The 22,414-nt window shown below is 47.8% G+C and overlaps 1 protein-coding gene across 3 annotated transcripts in view; it reads left to right on the forward strand.

The window, feature by feature from the left end:
• Positions 1–22,414, forward strand: part of LOC142571917 (transcription factor Sp9-like) — a 172,715-nt gene that overhangs the window by 136,174 nt on the left and 14,127 nt on the right. For 2 of the 3 annotated variants that reach the window (XM_075680627.1, XM_075680626.1), the window contains one exon: positions 2,751–2,884. In XM_075680627.1, coding sequence (XP_075536742.1) covers positions 2,837–2,884 — 48 coding nt within the window. In that variant the 5' untranslated portion in view covers positions 2,751–2,836. Of the gene's footprint in view, positions 1–2,750; positions 2,885–11,030; positions 11,546–22,414 lie in introns of those variants that run through there. The other variant, XM_075680629.1, reaches the window with a different exon arrangement.

A 22,414-nucleotide genomic window follows, 5' to 3' on the forward strand; every position in this document is an offset into this window, starting at 1 on the left:
AACCAAAATCACAAGCAGGCGGCTCGACGTGGTAAGGCTCGCACTGAAACGCGGCAGGATGAGGGGGTTCGTTGCGGAGGCAGGGCGACCCAACCCAAGAGACCACAGAGGGCGAGGCGCTAATCACGCTGACTTTATCGCCGCTAGTGAATGGCTCTTTCCTGAACGTCGACCGCGGCTCCTTTTGCGGCGGCTACCCTCCGCGCTGGAACTCGCCTCGTGGTCGCGGGGAGGGGGAATCAGAAATAAACGAACCGCGCCAGGTCGCATCGTTCTTATCATCGCGTCGCATCTTATACACCACGCCAGTGCTGGAGCCGGCGCTGGAGATGTTGTGCAGGGGGTTTTGAGGGGGGGAGTTGGTCGAGGGGCTGAGATCCGCCAAAGCGGAGATGGCAATCAGCGCCCATCTCTTTCTCGCTTCCGTCCTCAGTCGCACGCTTCGCCCTGTCCTCTTTGCCTTTTTCTTCGTATTACGCGGGCGATAAAAAAAATCTGCCGCAGAAATCGGCCCGCCGATTGTTCGCCGACAATGCTTTCGGCGGCGCGCGAGGCACGCCGTGAAGAATGGACAGCTTTTCTTTTTTCCTCTCTTCTTTTTTTTTTTTTTTCTTCTTTTAACGCCGACATTCGTGTGTGCTTGCGCGTGTGTGTCTGTGTGTGTTGGCGGAGGTGGAAACTCAAAAGGACGACCGCGGTGCCGGGGAGGTCACTTGCTTCGAGATCCGCCATCTCGATAAGGACGGGGGCCCCCTCTCTCCTGCCGGTGCCCAATGCAAGGCGCGTACACGCCCCAATCCACTCGATTAGCTGCGGCGGCACCTGCTGAGGACGCGCTTTTTAAAACGCTTCGCGCCAGTGTCGTCCGTCACTGTGACGCCTCGCCGATGGGTGTCGCTGTCGGCGCCCTGCGACTTCTCTTTCATGCCCTTTAGAACTGGCCCCCAACCTGCTTATTCGCAGCCCATTGGAGATTGCCCAACTTATGCCCAACGTCTGTGGTGGTGATGGAACCCTTATGGTTAAGTTAAATCGCTCGCTTCGAAGTCTGAGCTAAAGAACTTTCTGGCATATACAAACAGAAATATGCATTCACAAAGCTGTCCATGCAGTTAACGTTAGACGTTCTCTCTCCTTCATGTTCTCGCCTTCACTTCTTCTCTTCCTTACTTGCCGACACGTACTAGGGTCTCTAAGGCAGTAAAGTTGCTGTCTCGTAAGTTCTTTCTACGACCGACCACCGCAGCAACGTTCGTATTGTTATCACGCCTATCGCTATCATGCATGGTGGACGTTCGAACGATAACGTTTGGAATGAAGCACACACTCATTAGCCAAAGTCAGAGGAAGTATCTATGGCCTTTTGGGGGGCTGCAATCGTGTGCATTAATAGAATCTCCGAAAAACTGTCGATAAAAGCAAGTCTTTCAGAATGCGGCTGTCTTGTTGCATAACAATAACAAATTTTGCTTGTTTCATTAATTAATTGACTGACGACCGATCGATAGCTTGGCGCCGACTGTGTTCTGTTAGATGAGTGCTAATCAGAAACTTAGCTTGATCTTGACACAGAACTGTAACGCCAGCGTTTGTCGTTGTTATCATGTGACATTGTGGCTCATACCCAGTATACGGGGGGATTGGCCAAGACTCAGGAGGGTAAAACATTTTAATGAACATGGAAATTAAATTTCACTTGTGAATTTGCGAAAACTGATAAATTCAACGTGCTAGACGTAAAAGAGTGAATGACGCAGCTTGAATGGAAATGTACTAGAAACAATAATGATAAAGGACGCAGTTTAACTGAAAAATCGCTTGGAGTAAGCAATAAATTCCTGGACGGCGGCGCAAACAACCTATAGGCTGTTACTGTATACCCGAGAGTCAAAGCTCCAAATGAAAGGATAACGGCACTTGTAAGATCCAGAAAAATATCTTGCGAAAAAGAACTTTCGGAAGATTATTTTTTTCAGTGTGGTAAAGCGGCGGCACGACAAAAAAGAAAAAGAAGGAAAAGGATAAAAAAGAAGACAAAAACAAAACAAAAACAAAGTGGGGAATCCTGAAACCAGACATGTGTAGATAAACATTCAGAGAGGGAATGCCACAGCTTAATTTGTTGAGGGATAGTTAAAGTTTGCGCGTATTGAGTGATTCGCTATACGCCAGGGACATAGGAGAGTATACGCGTGCACTCCTTCGCATCACCGTTTATATAGTCTTCTTCCTTGAATGTATTTTCCTACACGCGCGGAGCAACCTGAACACAACCAAACCACCAATGTCATGCATTAGGGCTGGCTGCAGCATCCCGTTCTGCTTGTGTCTCTACACTAGCGTAGCTAAAGCGGTTCGCAAGAATGCCCCTTAATTCTTTTCGTTTTCTTGTCCAATAATAATAATAATAATAATAATAATAATAATAATAATAATAATAATAATAATAATAATAATAATAATTGCTTATCGGAAATACTCTAACCACTTCTCTAAATGAATTCCGCGACTGGGTCTGGTTCTTCAGTTGTGGGTCTGACCTTTGGTGAACATTTCGTTTTCCTTGTTGTAAGCAAAAAAGAAAACAAACAATAAGGATAAGAATAAATTGACTCTCTCTCATTTATTGTAATTCTAATTTGGCGCCTGTAGTGACACTTTTCGATATCTCGTTTTCCATTTTCAGCTTTGTGCTTTTTTACAATTAAGTTGCACATACTCAACACAGTGATCGTCTTCTTCCGCTGCAGGGCATTGGCGGCGACGGGTGTCCGGGAACTACGTCATCGGGTTACGTGACAACGCCTAGTGGCAGTCCCAGTGGTTTGATCTCATCATGGAGGCCGAATTAAAGCCGTCTGTGGTGGATTTCGATTTCAAGCAGGTGAGTCCCACCGTTTTTCTGTCGTCGTCGGCGCATTGTGTCGCCTTCTGAACGGACTCGCTCGTTCGGTCGGCGTCACCTCGGCTTTCATTCGACGAGATAATTCTCTACGCGTGAGAACTTCATGATTACGTTTCTACTTGAAAGATATGCGCGCATGAGCGCGCATAGCGATAGCAATGTAACAGCCTGCATCTCACGCTGCACCTGCTATAGTGGGAAACGTTCTCGGAAATTAGCGGAAGGCACGAATAATTTTCCGGAAAACAGCGGAGGTTGCTGAAGGTAAAGATAGTTAGCGGATACAAGGTAAAGAGGGCCAATGAAGTCTGTCGAAGGGCTGCTGTAGTCGGCGCGTTGATTATATCATTTCAGTCTCGCGTTATAGTGCTAGTAATCTCAGTAATCCCTCGCTTTTGTCATCACTGGCATGCCCTCCTGAGGCCCAGAGAAAGTCGCGTAAAGTGATCGTTTTTTATGCGGCTTCTTTTTATCGGCTGGTATGTTACGAATGATAGAAATCATGCTTTTTTGTTTAAATACATCATTTGGATGTTGAAGCAGCATCTCTATGCATGTATGTGGACAAAGCTACCATCCCTCGAGTTTGTTATGATAAAAAGCACTTTTCTTTACCTAAACACAAAGATAAAGGTGTAATGCTGATGGAACGTCTTATATTTTTTTATGTCATTACGCTGTATTCAAGTCACCTCCCCGGTGCTTTCCATATTGTGTGGCGACGGAAGAACCTACATCCAATTAGTGTCATTTTTAACGAAAGCTGACGGCAAGAATGTGACTAATGTACAACTTCCGTGTTTGTTCAGCATGCATCTTGCATTATATCAGGGATGACTATTTTGCGTAATCGCTTCCGAGGTAATCTTGAAAAAGAATGGAGACAGTTTGCGATATAACGCACAAGGACTCTTAGAAAGAGGTCGTCGGTCGCTTGGTTTACTCACCTCATTGACCGTATCACACGCCGCTTAAGAACACGAAAATAGTATTCACAATGTCGCTTCCGTGATCGTCAATCCATTTAACACGCGCATTAGGGAATTTTCTCGGCAGCAGATGCGGAAGTAAAACCCATTTTCGTTCTGCAGCACGCACGTGCTCTTGCACCTATTTTGAATATCGATCGTCACAAGCCAAAGATCGCACGCGTGCTTGGTTTTACTGCCGTACAACGGCGAAGGTCGCGTCCAGGCGGGTGGGTCGTTCGTCCGTGTGTACGCGCCTCGTATACGGTAGAAACGGCCAGCACTTGACCTCGCCGGTATACACGGCTGCCCCCTGGCAAGGTCGTGGCGTGATGCACGCAAATGAATCGCATGAACGGACGACGCGCGCGGTCCCACAATGCTACTGCCGAGTGTCTGAACAGCCCGAGGCGGCACAATGGATGCGTCTCCCGGTGCCCAACTTACTTGGTGTCCGCTCCGCGCTCTTCGAAGTGCGCCGCGCTCGTCGCGTATTCACACAATGGAGAGAGAGGATAAGCGCAGTCTTCCCGACGCCTTTCGCGTTTTCCGCTGTGCTCTCGCATCGGAGTGTGAGAACAGTTTGCGTGCTGTATACGCCTCTCTTTCCTGGTGTCCGTTCGGTAGCGGTGTAGTGGAAGAAAGTTTCCGTGACGTTTGCGCATTGATCGTGGTGGTGGTGGAAATGCACACTGGCGGGTCTATATAGCCCGCCGGCAGAGGGTCTACCGGCATTCGCCCCGCCCGGGCGTCACCGTTACGGCACGTTGCCGCGGCATCAGCAAGCCAGCGCTCTCCAAAGAGCCAAGCGACAGCCGCGTCGTTCTCGGTATCTTCCGCTTGAAGCCACGCGGAGACAACGGGTCACAAGTCGTCTTCTGACAGCGGGGTGCAATAGACGAACCTCGCCGTTCGTCCTGACAGGCTCAGCATTCGATTCGAAAGTGGATAGCGCCCCTTCTCATATTGTAATGGACGCACATAGACGACATTCCCTGCTGAAGTACGGTCCAATCGAGTGCTCAGGCAGTACTGGAGGGTGCAGCCTCTGGTCAGAGTAGCCTCAAATTGAATCGTGGCGGCATGCATACACAAGAAGTGGGCGTTGGTCTGAACGGCAAGTTGTAGTAAGCTGCCGTTTGTGTGTAGTTGTTTTATGAACACACACACACACACACACACACATATATATATATATATATATATATATATATATATATATATATATATATATATATATATATATATATATATATATATATATATATATAATGACACATTTCTTTTTATCAATAAATAGAGAATGGAAACTACAGCCGTAAATATTGTGAGGTGTAAGATTGAGACACGGTTGTGCTCAATGTACATAAATGCTTTCGCATCTGACAACGCATACTCCAGAGGCACGATACCCTGTTCTCTTTCATGCGCGATGTGCTTGCGGTTTGAATAACGGAATACTTGATGGAAGTGAGTAGCCAAACATGTCCTGTAACTTCTTAAGAGAGAGTGACGACGTAGCATGTTCGCGCTTTTGGACGAAGCAACGAAATTCACTGCGCTTTGCGCTAAATGTAAGCTGAGTTTGCCAGTCGAGTTAAAGAAAGGCACGTTTCGAGGATACTCGAGTAGACGATTTGTAACTATCCTGTCATTTGCACGTACAAACTGACAACGCGGGGAATACTTCATTAGATTATGCCATAGGTTTTGTTAGGTTAGGTTAGGACTGACGCTTCACTGCAAACTGCTCAGTGCCCTGTTAGCATTAGCGCAGCTCTTGGGTCCAAGTCTCCCAGCTTTACATTTTGGTCGCTGCTGCATGGTGGCGCACATAAAACACATCAATATGTTTAGACAAACGCGCTCACTACAATGGCCGGTTACCCGGCCGGAGTCCGACAGTGACTACTCGGTTTAAGAGTCGTTAAGAAAATAGGTTTCTCTATGACATGGGCACTGTCTCCGCAATGCAGAGCGTTCGCTTCTTTTCCCTCCGCCGTGCTTCTGGCTTGATGCGCTACCGGTATATATTCTTATTTGCAATACCCTGGAACTTATAGATGTTTCCAACGACCGTTCCTGGGCGTCGCCATAATGACCTCTGGACTGTTGAGAACCTGCGTGAATTCTCGCTCAAAAGCGTGCTTTTGAGCCTTTGTTCAGCGCAATAAAGAAGCGACAGCATGGACATTGGCTTCTGACGGGGAACAGCCCGGACAAGTGCGGTTTTCTCCTACCAATGAAAGGTCTATTGCCGATTCCTTGTTGGACTGTACAAGTTGAATTTCTCAATATCTTATTTTTTGGATAAGGTTGGATAATACGCTGGAGGCTGAGCTCACAACTCTGAATAGCAGTCTTAGCCAAAGAATGCCTAGCTAAGTTAAAGCTGTGCTGCTCATGTTCTTTACTACCACGAAACATATCGGCAGGCATGCGTCTTGCGTATGCTACAGAAGTACTTAGAAACAATGACGATTGGCATAGCGACACGCGAAGGCAACGTTGGAAAATCCACTCGAGAACAGCACAAACATTGTGCGCCTTGTTTTCCTGCTGCGCCCCACTAGCAATGTGGAAAGTCGCTTCAAATCGCTTGCAAGAGGCCGTGACGCGAAAGTGTTTGATGAGATGAAATATTCATCAAGGAAAGCTACTTGTAACATTACACGTCATGTTTGAAGCCGCACATTACGAGTAACCGTTGCTTGAAAACGAAATGTTTGTTCCCCTATTGCTCATATACGCCCGCTCTTTGGAACATATATATATTTTTTTTGTCGAGCTGCGCGAGAGGTCGTAAAACCGCCGGCTGCACGAGGTGCTCCGCTGTCACATCGGTCGCAGCTCCAAACGCCGCCAGTCATGCACCAGCAGAGCTGTGACACACCTACACGCGAACATTAGCGGCTTAGTTCGCGTCTCGGCGCTCGTATAGCGTATACGTTTTCTCGCCCGGATCACAGTGAGAGTGCCCGCGGAAACACGAACGGTTCGGAGCCGAACAGCCTTCGGGACGTCCCCGGGCGCCACACCTTGGTTCCGCTGTTGTTCCCGTTTCACGCACCTCGTCCGCCCGTTGAAAGGCGCGAAAGATCTCCATTGGTGTCAGGTCCTTCCGCGGGCACTGCGCGTCCGCCGGGCCGTACAAGAACGCGCTCATTGTGCTCCACGATGAGCCGCAATGTATGGCAGCGGGACATGTGTCGTCGCTTTTCTTGTGCAGAGCTGCCGCGGCATGTTTTCACCGCCGCCTGAGCAGCGCTGAGGTGAAGTGCTCTTCAACGCAATCTGCCGGTGACCGAGGTTGGTGTGCGCGGCTGGATGTGCCTGTAGGAGGTATGCTGCTATAAGCGGTCGAGACCTGTGTGTGGCTCGTTGTTTGCCGCGTCTGGGTTAAATTACACAATATATCCATATCACGGTCTCGTTCGTTAGGAGCCGCGTGTCTTGTCATGTGCATATACACAACTTGCCAACAAAGGCAAGTTGAGTCAATAGCGTCTTACACTTTTTCTACAAAAGCAGCTCTTGAATGAGATCCTGAACTGCTCTAATGCAGCGCTCCTGATTAGTTCGCAGCTGAGTGGCGCTTTTTGCTGAATATGCGATCTTGTCGCGCTGGCGGACTTTCACTTCGCCTCCACGACTACTAACAGCTATTCTCAAGTGCAAGCACAACTATCCGCAAGCTTACGAGCAGTTGTAGCGCTTGAGGAAGTGCAATATGTATTTATTAATTAATTTGTTTATTTGAATACACTCAAGGCCACAGGGATTACGCAGGGGGTGGGTTACATTACAGTAAAGTAGTATAACAAACAAAACAAAAACAACGAATACCTGCATATACCTATATGTACGAACGGTATGTATCGCGATGTGATTCCTATATGTAGAGCCGCCGCGTGCAGTTCTATATGAAACAAAGTACAAGGTGCTATGATGACGACTGCTCCGGAGGCATCGAATCCGGTTAGGACTGTAATTAGTTAACAATTATCACTCTAAAACGTGGCTCGTTTTAATAATTGTTGCCTTATAGCACAGCTGTCAAAGAACTGCGCGAGGTATATCTCTTTCAAGCGTGGGACCTGCGCGAGGTGGCGTAAGAAACAGACGCTTACTGTCAACGGATGGTGACAACTACCGAGACCCGTATGTACTTCCAAGAAAAAAAAAAAACTTGGCTACAATGTTCCGTAGATTCCATTGCATACTTCCGTTTAATTACCGCGCGCGCACAAGCAAGAGGAAGCATAAGGAAGAGAAAGAAAACTGCGTTTTTGTCCGGCTCTAACAGCGGCTTTAAGCGCCGTTCGGCGTTACCCGAATACAACCGTCCCGCGCTCAAGCTGCACACAGCGGGACTTCGAGACACGGAACGGGCTGCACCGCGCGTTCACACGCACTCGGAGACCGTCGGGCTGTGAAGGAGCTTCACTTGCGGCGGTTCCTCTCGCGCCGGGATGTCTCGAGGCAGCGGGGCGTCACCCCCAACAACACGGGCCCGGTGTAAGCGGCAGCACAATACTGTTTTTCCCAGATCATCGCCTTTGATCACCGAGGTTTTGGTCCGTGAAAAGGGCGACGCTTTACGAGGCGGCTTCGCGACTTCTCGTGTTCCTCATTAGGGAGCCTCCCTCGCCTGTAGGGAGCTTCTTCTTTCGCTCGCCTTTCTTTGCGTTTCTTTGATTCTTTTTTCTTTCTTCTGACCTCCTGCTCTCAGCAGTAGCGTTGAAGAGGAGGGCTCAGTGTCCATCAGACGCGCGCGTGTAGGAACGATACAGGCTGACTCCTCAGCAGGCGCACGCTGTTTCACGTGACTTCTCGCCAGAAGCGGCAGGTCTTTTCTTGCGCTTTGGGGGAAAACACAAAAGCAGAGGCGGAGGCCCGCTCGCACGGCGCGCGTGCGTGTGTGGTCGTCATTACAAGGGTGACACACTCGCACACACCGCAGGGGTTACGCGTTGCTGCGACGCGGCACGGTGTCTTCAGACGAACGCAGACCGCTGCGCGCGGCCAGTTTCAGGAATCGCTAATCATCCTCGGAGCGTCCTTTCTCGCTCCTTCCTTCGTCCTTTTTTTTGGAGGGGTGAAGCTCTGATGCTCGTCAAGTTCGTGTCAGGCGGGCACACGGGACGGGCGACGACAGGCGGCGCCGGCGGAGCCGAGACGCCAGTGCGTGGCGACGCGTTTCTCGGCCGCCCTTGTCATGACACCCCGCTCGCCACGCGGGTCAGCCGCTGCGTTCCGCCGAGGAACGCAGCTGTTCGCGCGAGCGCCTTCGGCGACGTGCTCAAGGTATAAGCCCTGCGCGGGACGTATACTATAAAGAGACAAAGGCAAGTGGTGCGCAAGCGCGCAACGAGTGCGTCATGTGGGGCGTTGCCGCATAGTGCCGCGGTAGGACGCGTGGCGGATGCTGCAAGGTCGCGGTCGCCCTTGAAAGGCACGTGCCCACTCTGTCTTCTGCGGGCCAATGATGTGTCGTCATCGACTTTATCTATCTATCTATCTATCTATCTATCTATCTATCTATCTATCTATCTATCTATCTATCTTGCAGCGTGCGGGCGTGCATGCGTACGTACGTGCCATACATACATACATACATACATACATACATACATACATACATACATACATACATACATACATACATACATACATACATACATACATACATACATACATACATACATACATTAGGCACACATACTGCTTATGACTGGTTGCAAGTCGTAATCTATAATATCTAGGTCTAGTTAGAGAGAAGTCACATGCACTTTCGTTCTCACTGCCGGGTGTTGTCCCCACTATACAGCCGCTAAGAAATACGGAAAGTTCAGCAACCTTTACATTATCGGACCTCATCTCACAGCGCGTTCGTCTCTCTTCTTCGTCTAAGTCCTTACCTCCACCATTACTGTTTGCCTAGATTTACGTTGTTTCTTCAACTTTGGTTCGGTGCACAGCAGCAGGCGCGGGTTTTGTCTCTTTACTTCGCCTGGCCAGACGTCGTGATTATCGCTGACTGAGGTTAGGCGCCTTGGACGGCGATCAAATCTCGATTCATCTGGCTGCGTTAAGGACGTCCCGGATTCGTTTCGAGGAAAAAAGAAAGCCTTACCCGAGGCTATAGTGACGGCCGTTACACTTTCACGATCTCCAAATGGGAGAGCTCTTCCGTTGCATGCATGCCCGAGGTGTGCGCACGACGACGCGTCCTTCCCCGCTGCGGCGGAAGCGTCGGAACAGGAGGAGCGGCTGAAATCGCAGCAGCTTCTTCTGCAAGCCGACTCTCCTCAGCAGTGCATTCGCCTCCTTTGTTCTAAAGATCTCCGGCTTCCTGCGAGCATTCCCAGTTACTGGAATACTGCGCCGTTTGCACCGAGGTATTGTACGCGCCGCTTCCTTTCTTTGACTTTCGCGTCGGCTACGCTCTACCTAGAACAATCGGGTCAGTTTCTCTGGCGATGGTTCTCCTCCCCTGCGCGTGCGGCGTGCTTTGCTCTTTTCCTTTCGCACAACCGTGCGACCACGCTCACGTGCGTATGTGCCTATGTGTGCGTATGTGTGCGTGAAGGCGCGCGCGCAGGCGCTCTCGTATACGCGTGTTGATCACTTTCTACGGTCATTTCTTTGCCCCCCGTTTTCCTTTTTGTACATTCTGTCGGGGTTTCGGTCTCGCTGCACGCTGCACCGCTCCTTTTGGAGTAAGCGAGCGAGAGAGACCATCATCATTACTTTTCCTCTTCGGTGCGGCGCAGAACGCGCGCGCGGGTTGCCGCCGCGCGAGGAGGCAAAAAGTCAGAAGGAAAGCGCGTCGTCGCCGCCACCGCCGTCGCGCGGTGCTTTCCAGGGATCCCGTAATGAGCTCCTTTCTCCTTACCGTAGATCGTCTTCTTCTCGGTCTGGTCCGGCGGCCGGATGGCCCACTGAGCCAGCGAGGAGCGCTCCGGGGTGGTTGCCGCGGCTGCTGCTCGCTTTTCTCCCTTTCCCTCCGCACCGCTGCCCCTGCTGGCTGAAACCGGGGAGGGGGGGGGGCATCCTTAGTAGAGGGGTGGGGGGCAACTTTCCCCTCCCTTCGACGCCCCCTCACCGATACCGGGAGGTGCCCCTCCGGCCCCCTCGGTATACGGGTTGAGAGCTGGGCCGATCCGCAGCGAAACGGCCGGCTTCAAAGTTAACGCGCTCGTGCTCGCGTGCGGACGTCCTCTCCGCTGCCTGGAAGAAAAACAAAAGTCGGCCGCCATAAGAAAGAGAAAGGCACGAAGGAAGGACGCGGACGAGCACTTCGCACTACGACTACCACGACAGAGTATACCATCATCGCCGTCTCGTCGCTGTCGTGTGCGGCCTAAGGCCGGGGCTGTCTCTCGACGTCGTTTTTTTGTTTACCTCCCGGCCGATGCGTGCCGTCGCCGGCCGCGGTCACGGTCATCGTCGTCGTTGTTGCCGCCTCCTCGTCGTAGTCGTGTTGCGGCCTCTCGCCTCTTCCGCTGGAACTTTGCGGCGTTCTCTCTGCCGCGCGCGGAGCGAGCCTTCAACCGGTGATCCCGAAGCTGCCCGATCGCCCGTCCTGCGATCCGCCTGATCGTCCCAACCCGAGCTGAGCGACCCGTTGCCGGAACCGCAAGCAGTGAAGACACCATGCTACTGGCAGGTTTGTTTTTGCTGTTGGAGCATAGGTTAGGAGAGAAGCACGTGTCACGAGCGCTGGTCATCAGAGTGTGACTGCGTAGCGTTGTAGGATTTTTCGAGACTGCTTTGGATACGCAAGTATGCGCTCGACGTGGTGGTATTACGTCGTTTTAATGTGTTGAACTGCGGTTTATGAGCACGTGTCGGGATATCATCCATGTACGCTTGACCATTCTCCGTCGAGACGATCCGCGTGCAAGCGTCTAATGAAAGCGCTTCGGTTTTCAGGGAGTCATAGGTTTGTACCACGGTTATAAACTAAACGTTGTGAAGTCTCTTTCTTCAATTCTTAGATGCAGGCGAACGAAGTTGAGCCGAACTACCGACTGTTTCAAGCTGATGTACAGATACAATTTCTATAATAATAGCACGTCTCTGGGAGAGGTCTTTTTCGTTCACCAGACTTATTTAGTCTACTGCTGACGCTGATTAGTTGTGATTCTTGTAACTCTTCCAGAAAACCCCTAAAGCTCATTTTCCTTTTGCGCCTCCGTCTTATACTGCAAGCTGTCCCTCGGTCGGGTCCTGTACACTCGTGGCTCTCGCTCAGCGTTGCAGGTCGCGGGCGTCTTTCCGACGACGTTGTCTCGAATCGATGCGACGTGGCCTTGAATCGCTGCCCGAGAGCTCGTTGCAGACGGACCATAGCCGTTGCAGCCGCGGCGCGCTATTCTCGACGCCTTGCGTCACACCTGGCGTAGTGCCAGCCGGCCCCTCTGAAAGAGTGTTGGTGGAAGGAGGCTAATTGAAGCCGAGCAGGTGGCACCTAATTGTGTCTGCCCACTCGCACCTTCTCCATTGCGTCCGCCACCCGACGTCCGTCAGTCGAGCGAGCATCGTATAGTGCGCGAGCAGCGAGTGTAATATGGCCTGGTGTCGACACGAGGAATTTTGCGGCGCAAACGAGGGTAAACTCGCCGCGAGGCGCAGCTAGCTGTATCAAAATGTTGCAGGCCACTGGGTACGTGACCGCATCTGTTTCGAGGCGTTGAATTGAGCCTTATGCAATACTGCCGCGGTGTTTCGAATAGATGGAGATTGAGAAAGTTATTTCTTTTCACTTCCTGGAGGCATTAGGGCGTGCAAGAAGCGGGAAAATGTGAGCTTGGTGACGTCATCTATACGGCCGCTTGCCGATGGACGGCGCAAAGTTATTGAAGTATAGGATGGAGGCTTGGGCCACTTAATTCAGCACTGGGATAAAACAGCGGTAGGACGACGGGACACGATGCTGCTGCATCCTTCCAATGCGGCGCATGCTTGCACTATAATTGCACTATTGGGCCGGGTTTTCCAGAGATCACATATTAGGAACGCAATTTCGATCCTTACTGCCTACGGTGGTAAACGCAAGCGCGCCATTCTTTGATTTCCACTGAAGTATATGTTCCATGCCGTGCTCCTGTATTTGCGGTTAGCCGACAGGTAATACTAAAGTGACCGCGTGTTTGCGAATATATACACGCGTCCATTTCAGTGAGAGGCTCAGAAATACGATCGCGACAACTATAGTTAGGAATCAAGTCACGTGGTCTGTGGCCGCGTAATCTTTTGACAAACACTATTTGCAGAGTGCAAAGTTTGCTGCTTTATACATATGAATGAGTACCAAACCACCTGTTCAAATTAATGCGAAAAGCAAAGACGAAAGTTTTTGTATATATATGGTTTAAGCGATGAGATATGTGAGATATTAGCCTGCAAAACGTATCGCCCGTTGGCATGAACTCACCAAGTGTAAATACTAACATCGGTGGAGCATCCTAATGTGTCTAATCATGTTCGCTCGGCGAAAATTGCCGGTGGGAAACGTTAGACCCGGTCATTAAATGCAGAAATTTGTCCAATTGAAAGCCACGCAGCATATGGCTGAACCACAGTGTTTAACGTCCGCGTGAAACGCTGTAATGAGGTCTGTAATCGCTCCTTCTTTCAGGCAGCAATCGCTGTGGGTGCTCGAGGCTATACGGAATAGTGCCGCTCTCTTGCGCAGTAAAAATTTTATGTGGTCTGAAAACAAAACCCAGTGACTTGTGACTTTGTCACGTTCGCTTTTGACAGGAAATGCGCGTTTTAATGTATCGTCGTGATGTGGCTTTAAATTAAAGGAAATACAATGTTTGAACCGCTATATTTCACGGATTTCTTTTCTTGCAGACAACAGGTACTCGTATAGAATTAATGCGTGCCTGACATGAAAGTATATACCGTTCCCCCAAAAGTATAAACCCCATGCAAGCGATCTTGAGCGCGACAGCGACGCGATGGAGATGGCTGTCACGTTCTCTCGTCGCCTACAAGTCGTACCCCATGCGAGCGCTGACTTCGAGCGACGTCTCCTCAATGTTGCCGATGGTGGGCAGATTGTTCTAGAGAAACTGGCCACCCTGTATACGCAATGCCTCATGACTTCGAGCGTACCGGAATCTTGGAAAAACGCTAACATAATCCTAATCCATAAGAAAGGGGACGCCAAAGACTTGAAAAATTATAGACCAATCAGCTTACTGTCCGTTGCCTACAAAGTGCTTACTAAGGTAATTGCAAATAGAATCAGGAACACCTTAGACTTCCGTCAACCAAAGGACCAGGCAGGATTCCGTAAAGGCTATCTCAACAATCGACCATATTCACACTATCAATCAGGTGATAGAAAAATGTGCGGAATATAACCAACCTTTATATATAGGGCAGCAATATAGGCGCCGAAACTAGCTTGGCGTGTGCTTTATTAACTTAAGTTGATATGTTTTACTGTAAAAAGCAGCATAAAATATTTCTGAAGGTCTTCCAGTACGTTCTTATCTTTGCACGTACAAAAATTCAATCGTTTGCTCGTTCCGTGCGACAATAGGAAGTACTTGAGTTATGTACATCCAGTTCCGGCTTCACGCTATTGGCTAGTCGCTCATAGCACTTCCGGGCGACGAGCGACAAATTCTAGATTTGCAGAACCGAGCGATCGCGCGACAAGACCGAACGATCTGTTCAAGCGACGGCCCGATCCGTCGTTCGAAGCCATCGCTCGTCGCTGTCGCGCACAAAATCGCGCTCATAGGGTTTACCCTTTAGTCCGAACAAACCTTTTCGAGTTGTTCAGAAGAAAATAGTTTCACGTGATCTTGTTTGGTTTATTGCAAACCAGTTCTGCGGAAGTGGAGAAAGCAACGCATGTGCATGTTCTTACGTATGTCAATGCAGACCACTCAGTTAAAGACATTCTTTCCCACATAATCATACTTTGATGCATGCAGGCAAGCCAACTTTTACGGCGTTGCTACTATATGGGTGTGCGAATATACGTAAAATTCGAATAACAAATCAAATGTATTTCTATTCGATTCGCTGAACGAATGGAGTAGTAAATATTCGAAACGCCGAATACTTATCTATTACTTTTTTGAATAATCTGCACCGAGGGCAAGCACTCAAAAAGGAAAAAAAAGGAAGACTAAAGTAGCGAGGTTTTCATTTTTATCGCTTCTCTCTTTGGACTACCTGAATCCAACGCTTAGCACAATCTTTTATACCACTGTGGGCTAAGTATTTAATGCTTGTATGGCACGGATGCTCAGGTGTTACCAATCCAACATTTTGTCATTAGTACGCCTCGGTTTATTTACCGTATTCTGTGGCATAGTTTTCTGGTGAATACGCGTGCTCTCGGCAGTGCTCTTACTTTGGCTTCGCTCCTGAAGCTGTGGTTTTGCTAGAAATTTCGTTTGATTTTAATGCCTGACTTTTCTTTAGGATATGGTGACAAAATAGCACTTTGAATACTATAGTTACTACTGTATGGGAGCTTAACGTATTACATATATAACTTTCGGTCTTAATATTGTTCTTGGTTGAAACTATAAAATGTTTGTAGTAAAATTTTGAAGAACTCGAGTTGAACTTGAGCAGAACTCGAGAAGTTGTCATATTATTTCAAAGCTGTTAGATTCGATTCGGTTTGTTGTTGCGCATAACAGTTGTTGCGGATTACTGCTGGACTTCATCACTAATGGCATGATGGGACAGTCACAAAATAAAGAACGTAGTAATGGCATGCCATTTTTTGTTAGTGAGTTCAGTTACCTTAGCTAAAGTTCATCTTATTCACTCAACCGATCGCGGTGTTAATGCATCCTTGTAGATGTAGCCCTTGTCGAAGCGTCACTCTCTCTTTTTTGTCAAACATCTATACAGCATCTATTAAAGAACATCTCTCTCCTTCGGTTTACTTAGATGATGTTAACTTTCAGGCTACATACTTAAAAGGTGAAAGTCAGTTTGTAAGACTTGTCTGCTGAGTAGTTCACAAGCACTGAATATAAGAGGGTGGTGCTGAAATGATTGTTTGATATAGCGAAATAACCATGTAAAGTGCAGCAATGGGTCAAGATAGCGTAACCATGGAACCCGAAGGACATTTTGTGTACTATATCCACTGAAAAAGGTCTTTCAGAAAGATTTGTAAATGAAGTCAAGCAAACAAAGTCTGATGACGAGGATGAAGATGCTTTCATGTTGTTCAAGCAGGACACGGCCGGTAACTGAAACTGCACAACACCTCAAGCGATCTCTAGCTGGTAAACAGCGTTGCAATAGGATACATACAATTTTTTGTCACGCGCTGTTCCTTCACTAAGGCTGAATAACGTCAAATTCATAAACAACGCTGCGCCAGGTGAAGCAGTCGAGTCTCTCGGAGGGTGATTTACATACACGTTGATGTGTACCGCTCACGCGCCTATAGCTTCCGTAAAGTTAGTGTGAGGTAAAACCAGCTAGGTTAGAGAGCACCACAGAAGAAATACGGTACGAAATTTATGAACGCATTTTCTCGTCTTCAGCACTGTGTTTTGTTGAAAAATATCATGACTCTGTAAAATAAGATTTGATGCATATTTTGCGGAATATAACTATTAGCTTATTTGGTTTTGTTGGGTATTGAGAATTAAGCAGTCAGAACTGCATGTTCTATTCTAAATATGCGAAGTTCGACCTTATTCATGTTAGTCTCTTGCTCGCACTACCTGATTAGAAGAGTTTGATATTTTAACCGTATTATAATAGTTCTGCTTTCCACAAGAACAATGCGACCAAATAAGCAGAAGAAAGAGAAGAAATGCATGGAGGGAGGAGAGGGGGTAAACAGGCTAGGTCACAACTCAGACGTGTATGCGCACGCGTATGTATATATAATAATATCTCGTGTATAAGAATAAATATAAAGATTTATGAAAGGTGGAAAATGAAAGAATATCTCTTGTATCGCTTGCTATAGCAAACTTATGTGACGAAAATTGTTTTACCTTGGTGGGACTTTAATACCAATACAGCAGCACAACCATGCTGATTGCACTCCTTGTAGAAGCAGCCCTATAGAAAGTAGTTCCATATTGAAATTTATATGTGCAGGAACACCAATGTAAACGGCTGTGGCAGGCAGGGGATTATAGTTCGCGCTGGTGTTAGGAACGCAGGCATTGCGCTACAACGTTCGGTGGTACAGTTAGGCGCGGCACGTCAGCATTGAAGTGGTGGCCAATGTGCGATGGATCCATACATGATCCATACTGATTTTGCTTTAAGCGATATAATCAAAGTAGCAGACTTTATGAGGACGAGTCGTAAATTCAGAACCGTTCACTTTTGTGCAGTGGTCACGAGTCGAGTAAAATAATGTGCACGGCCTCCCTGAGCGACAACGTTCTGAGAAATCTAAACATACGAGAGCAAGCACCTATATGCATTTCGATACTGCTCAAACCGGTGATGCACATTCGGTCATAACTTAAGCGTAGTCAAAGCGCACGAGGGCGTGTTGTGGTTAGGTTGGCCGAGGCAACTTGTAGAGCGTCAGAGTTAACAGACCTGGTTCACGTCGCGTTAAGCTCCATTTCACACCGGAGGAAAAATGCACGCGGCGCGCGGGCGGCGGTAAAATTAAACGCTGATGCTGCGGCAATGCGGTGCGGCCATCACGCCGACGGGTGGTGCGCCGTTGCGGCAGTCACGTGACAGCGTGAAAATCTTGCCTTCCCCTTTTCACTCTGAGTGTATGTGCGAGATGCGATGAGATGCGCTGTGTGAATCAGCGCATCTTAAAGCGATCACGTTTCATTGTTATAGCCGACTGCGCACAATTTACTCTATCCGTCCCACGCTTCTTCCTCAAACAAATGAGAACGTAGCGTATATAGCTGGCCGGTGACTAACGACTAACATTTGTTATGCGAGTAACTTGGGGGCATAGGAGAGCACAGTAAGATATTGCTGTATTTGAAACTACGACGTAAATTATTGTGTATAAATTTGATTTGCGTTCACCCGCCGCGGTGGTTTAGCGGGTGTCGGCTATATACGAGGTCGCGGTATGAAATCCCGGCCGCGGCGGCCGCATTTCGACGGAGCCGAAATGCAAGAACGCCTGTGTCCCGTGCATCTGGGGACACGTTTGAAGTTTGAAGTTTGAAGTTTATTGAATACATGGTGCAGATACAAAAATATTGATATTTAGTACAGAAAAAGGTCCCATAGTGTAAACACTGTAGGGGGACCTTTTATAATGTTAAAAAAGCTAATACTACTTGGCAGCAAAAAGGCAGCGAGGAAAAAAAAATACGAAAATGCAAATACAAATGCAAATATATAATGATGCAAAAGAATAATACAATGGAAAATATAAAATTGTAGGGATGAGGCTTAAGCAGAAGTAAGAAACGAGGCAAACAGTATTAGAAACGACAGAATTGAAGTTGTGTTTTAAAAGACATATTCAATAAACGGAGCTATAGGTTAAACATGAGATTGCGAAGCTGATGTTTGAATGATGATATAGAAAAGGCACATTTAATGTTAAAAGGCAATGAATTCCAAAGTTTGATTAAAACAAATGCTACTCTTTGTGAACCATAGTTAGTTCGTACCTTAGGGAGTATAAAATTGTTATTGGAGGAAAAGCGCGTAATATTTGAGTTAGTAAGGTGTCGGATAAGAACAAATTTGAGAAGGTTATGGTCTTTAACTGTTTGGTAAGCAAATGTGCAGACATTGAATTTGGTTAGATTGTCAATATTCAGTATGTGCAGTTCCCGGTACAGATCAGTGACATGTGAACGTCGGTTGCTCCAGGTGAGAATGCGAATGGCTTGATTCTGTACATGTACATGTACAGAATCAAGATCAGCTGGGGTTCAAAATTAATTCCGAGTCACCCACTATATACAGCGTGCCTCATAATCAAATCGTAGTTTTGGCGCGTAAAACCGCAGAACCAATTCCAATTTATTTGCGTTTGGATTGCCCGTTGCAGCCAACTTGACGTGTCGTATATAGTCGCTCTGCCTCTATTCGGTACTTTTGATACGTACATTTCCTATATATGATAGAGAAAGAGCGGGGGAGAAATCACTGCGTTGACAAGTTGTGCCCTTTATAACGTGCTGTTGCTGACTTTATTATTGAGGAGGTGTAGAACCTGGATGTCGCGCCGTTTACTTTGTGCAATGTTGTGTGGAAATTGCCAGATGATGTGGGTGTCCTATGTTCTATAGCTTACAGAATGGTATGTTGTATGTTGAGACGACACTGCTGACTCAACGTTTCGTTAAAGGCAATACAAGTACCATGTTAAATTCTATGTAAACCCCGTTCCTCATTTTCGAGCGGATCGTTATCCAAGTGCAGAACGCGGTGTCACACGCTTAGGTATAAGCGCAAACGGCTTTCAAAGCGCCTCGCTTGTGGTTTTGATACACGGCGTTTCTGAGTGGTCTATGCATCTTAAGAGTAGTATACCCGCAGGACCCCTTCAAGTCTCTGAGGATTTCCGTAGCGGACCACGCTGTGGGGCCGCGCTGGTCTATGCACCATTGCCGAACGTCGTCGCGATACCGAGATCACGGGCACTGTAAATGCTAACGCACACACGACAACCCGAACCACTTAACACGAGTTGCCTGCATAGTTATAATGGTCTGGGGTTATTTTCCTTCACTGATGGCGCATAACCACTGCGGTATATTGGCCAAGAATCGGAAGGTGTAGGGAAGAAGTTTAGTTATTACTAAAAGCAACAGAAATAATAAATAAGTTAATTTCATTCTTTTCTTTTCTTGAAAAGATAATATAGCCCGCCATATCGACGGGCCACATGTATTGGAAAACGGGTCGAAGGCTTTGGCGACATCGTTTTTTGTGTGCCGGCGGGCTTTTCGTGCAGTGATACGTTCAAAAGACTTGCTAAGCATAACAAATCGACCAAGTGTGGGATAGTTTTGAAAGGGAGCTTTCAACACTTCTTGCTTCTAGCTTGTTGAACGAATAATGGTTAAATTGTAAAGAAGGAATATGTTTTCGCACGGGGATGTTTCTGTTTCGATTCGTTTGTAACAGTATTGACACAAATGATCGGAGTCTTATACAATTGAATATGTGTAATAAATGTACATGCGTGAATCAACGACGCGACATGGAAATTACGAATTATGGTACGACGTGCAAATTTTAGGTATGCGACCTTAAAACCACGTGTATGCGCTTTGAACAAGCACACAGTGTAATATTTCTCTCGCAGTAATATTGTGGATGACCGTCTGTCTTATCAGTTCGTAAAAAGAAAATTAAATTAAGTGCTAGGCTTCATCATAAATAATTGCTTACACGCATTTCACGTATAATGTTGCCCGTCTCACACATTTCACAGACGATACTTAGAAGTTAGTACCCTCGTGTTATGCAACGCCGAACCGCGTAAAAACAGACGCTAGTCCACGTCGGCAGCGCCTGCATGCCAACAATCGCGCAAACTATTTTAGAAAACTGCAGATTTATGCGGTGCAATAGAATTTGGCTGAAAAGTCAATTGAAACGAGATCGATTTATATTTTCCAATAAAAGCACGGAATGCTCATTCGGCTAAATGTTAGTCAAGTGGCTTCGCTGTGGCCCAATATAACTTTCAGTAGCATGGAACTATTTACAAAACGCAGTTCATGTAAACACTAAGATTTCTGGCACTATGACGTTGTTCCTTTTACATTTTTTACTACGTATGTCTTTTCATATTGATTTTATTCCTGCTATGTGAAAAGAAGTAGCCGTTATCATTATAGGGCGGCTACATCTCTTTCTTTCAACTTCATTTCAATAATAATAATAAAAAAGGGCAGTCCAGATACACACACGCAGAATGCATTCTAATAAACCATATTGCATACTGACAAATGTAATTATGCCAATAGCGGTAACATTCAAATATCGTGGCTGAGTAAAGTGTGAACGAAACTACCGCTTATTGAAGTAATTTGTGAATAAAAAACAAGTGAAAGGCTAACGGCGTAATCGATAATCACAACGAAGACGTAGAATAATACGCGTGTCTTATATATATATATATATATATATATATATATATATATATATATATATATATATATATATATATATATATATATATAGATAGATATAGATATATATATATATATATATATATATAAGAAAACGATGCAGGCTTCAGCGTTGTCGTTGAAGTAATGGCGTGAAGAAGAGCCAGGCAGACGCAGGTCATTCATTTTTCTTTCCCGCTTTAAGTAACTGAAGAGGGTTTCGCCAACGCGTGAACCGTATGCCTTTTAATGAAATTGGCGTACATAACTCATTGTATTCTTGAGGCAGTTAATCAGCACCAAAAGCACCTCTGCACAACTGAGCACAGAAGATGCATCAATATACCGGCCTAACACCAAAATACTCCCCCCCCCCCACACACACACGCACAAGTAGACAGACACGTGCGTATACTGTTGACAGTCGCTCCACGCAGGAAACGGAAGATTTGGCAGGTACACGCACGATTCGTCACGGACAAGGGATGGGCTTGCGTGCAAATGGCTCCGCGGTCTTAGATTTCGCGCTGTGCCTAATGTATCTGCAGTTTCCGCACTCGCCTCTCGTCGAACGTTTTGACGGCCATCACAGGCGAACGAGCGAGCATTGTCGACGCATCAACGCGGCTGCCCCCGCCCGCTGAAGCGCATTGTTCGAGAAAAAAAGCGGCCCGTATTCCTTTCTTTTTTTTTTTCCCTTCCGTTCCGCAAGAAAGCTAGCTCGCCCCGAAAGAAAGTGCCCGCCACGAGGCCGTGCAAGAAAAAAAAAAAAAAAAATGCGCCGTCGGGAGAGCCGTGGGCAACGCCGTTGCAGCGGCGGTGGCGCCAGGGGTCAGACGATAACAAGACAAGCAGAGCGAACAGCGATCGGGACACCACTTCGTCGTCGACCCGGCAGGTTGCAGCGGCGAACGAAGGTTGGCGGGGGTTCGAAAAGCGTCAACTTATTTCGCCGCGCAGAACAAAGGCGGCCGCCGCCGCGAGGCACGTGTCAATCATCGGCCGCGACCACGCGGGAAACAAGGCCGCCGCCTCGACCGGCGAAAAAGAAAGCAAGCGAGGCTCGGGGCCGAACCAGTTCGCTTCTCGCTCGCCGCCGGCAGCGGCTCCCGGAACAGCGCTTTCTCGGAACGGCGAGCGCCGGCGCGCAGTTCCTGAGTGCCGGCAACGGCGGCCTGCCTTCATCTTGCGGCCGGCAATGTGGTCCGAGATGCGCGCGTGGCGCCACCTTGTGCCAGCGTCTGCAATCAGTGGTGGCGGGGGGGGCCCCCAAGTTACAACGCTAGTGTTCGCCCCAGCCACAGGCGTTTGGTCCGAGAGCAGACTGCGGAACTGAAAGAATGAAAGCGTAGGGTCATTTGCCCGCAGCGGAAAGGAGGCGGAGGAGCCGGGTGTACAGTTGTGGCTTCCGTCGCGTTGGCGTGCTTAGAATTCGTTGTCTGCTTGACGAGTAA

This window comes from Dermacentor variabilis, chromosome 2, assembly GCF_050947875.1.
Source record: "Dermacentor variabilis isolate Ectoservices chromosome 2, ASM5094787v1, whole genome shotgun sequence".
NCBI classification, from domain to species: Eukaryota; Metazoa; Arthropoda; class Arachnida; order Ixodida; family Ixodidae; genus Dermacentor; species Dermacentor variabilis.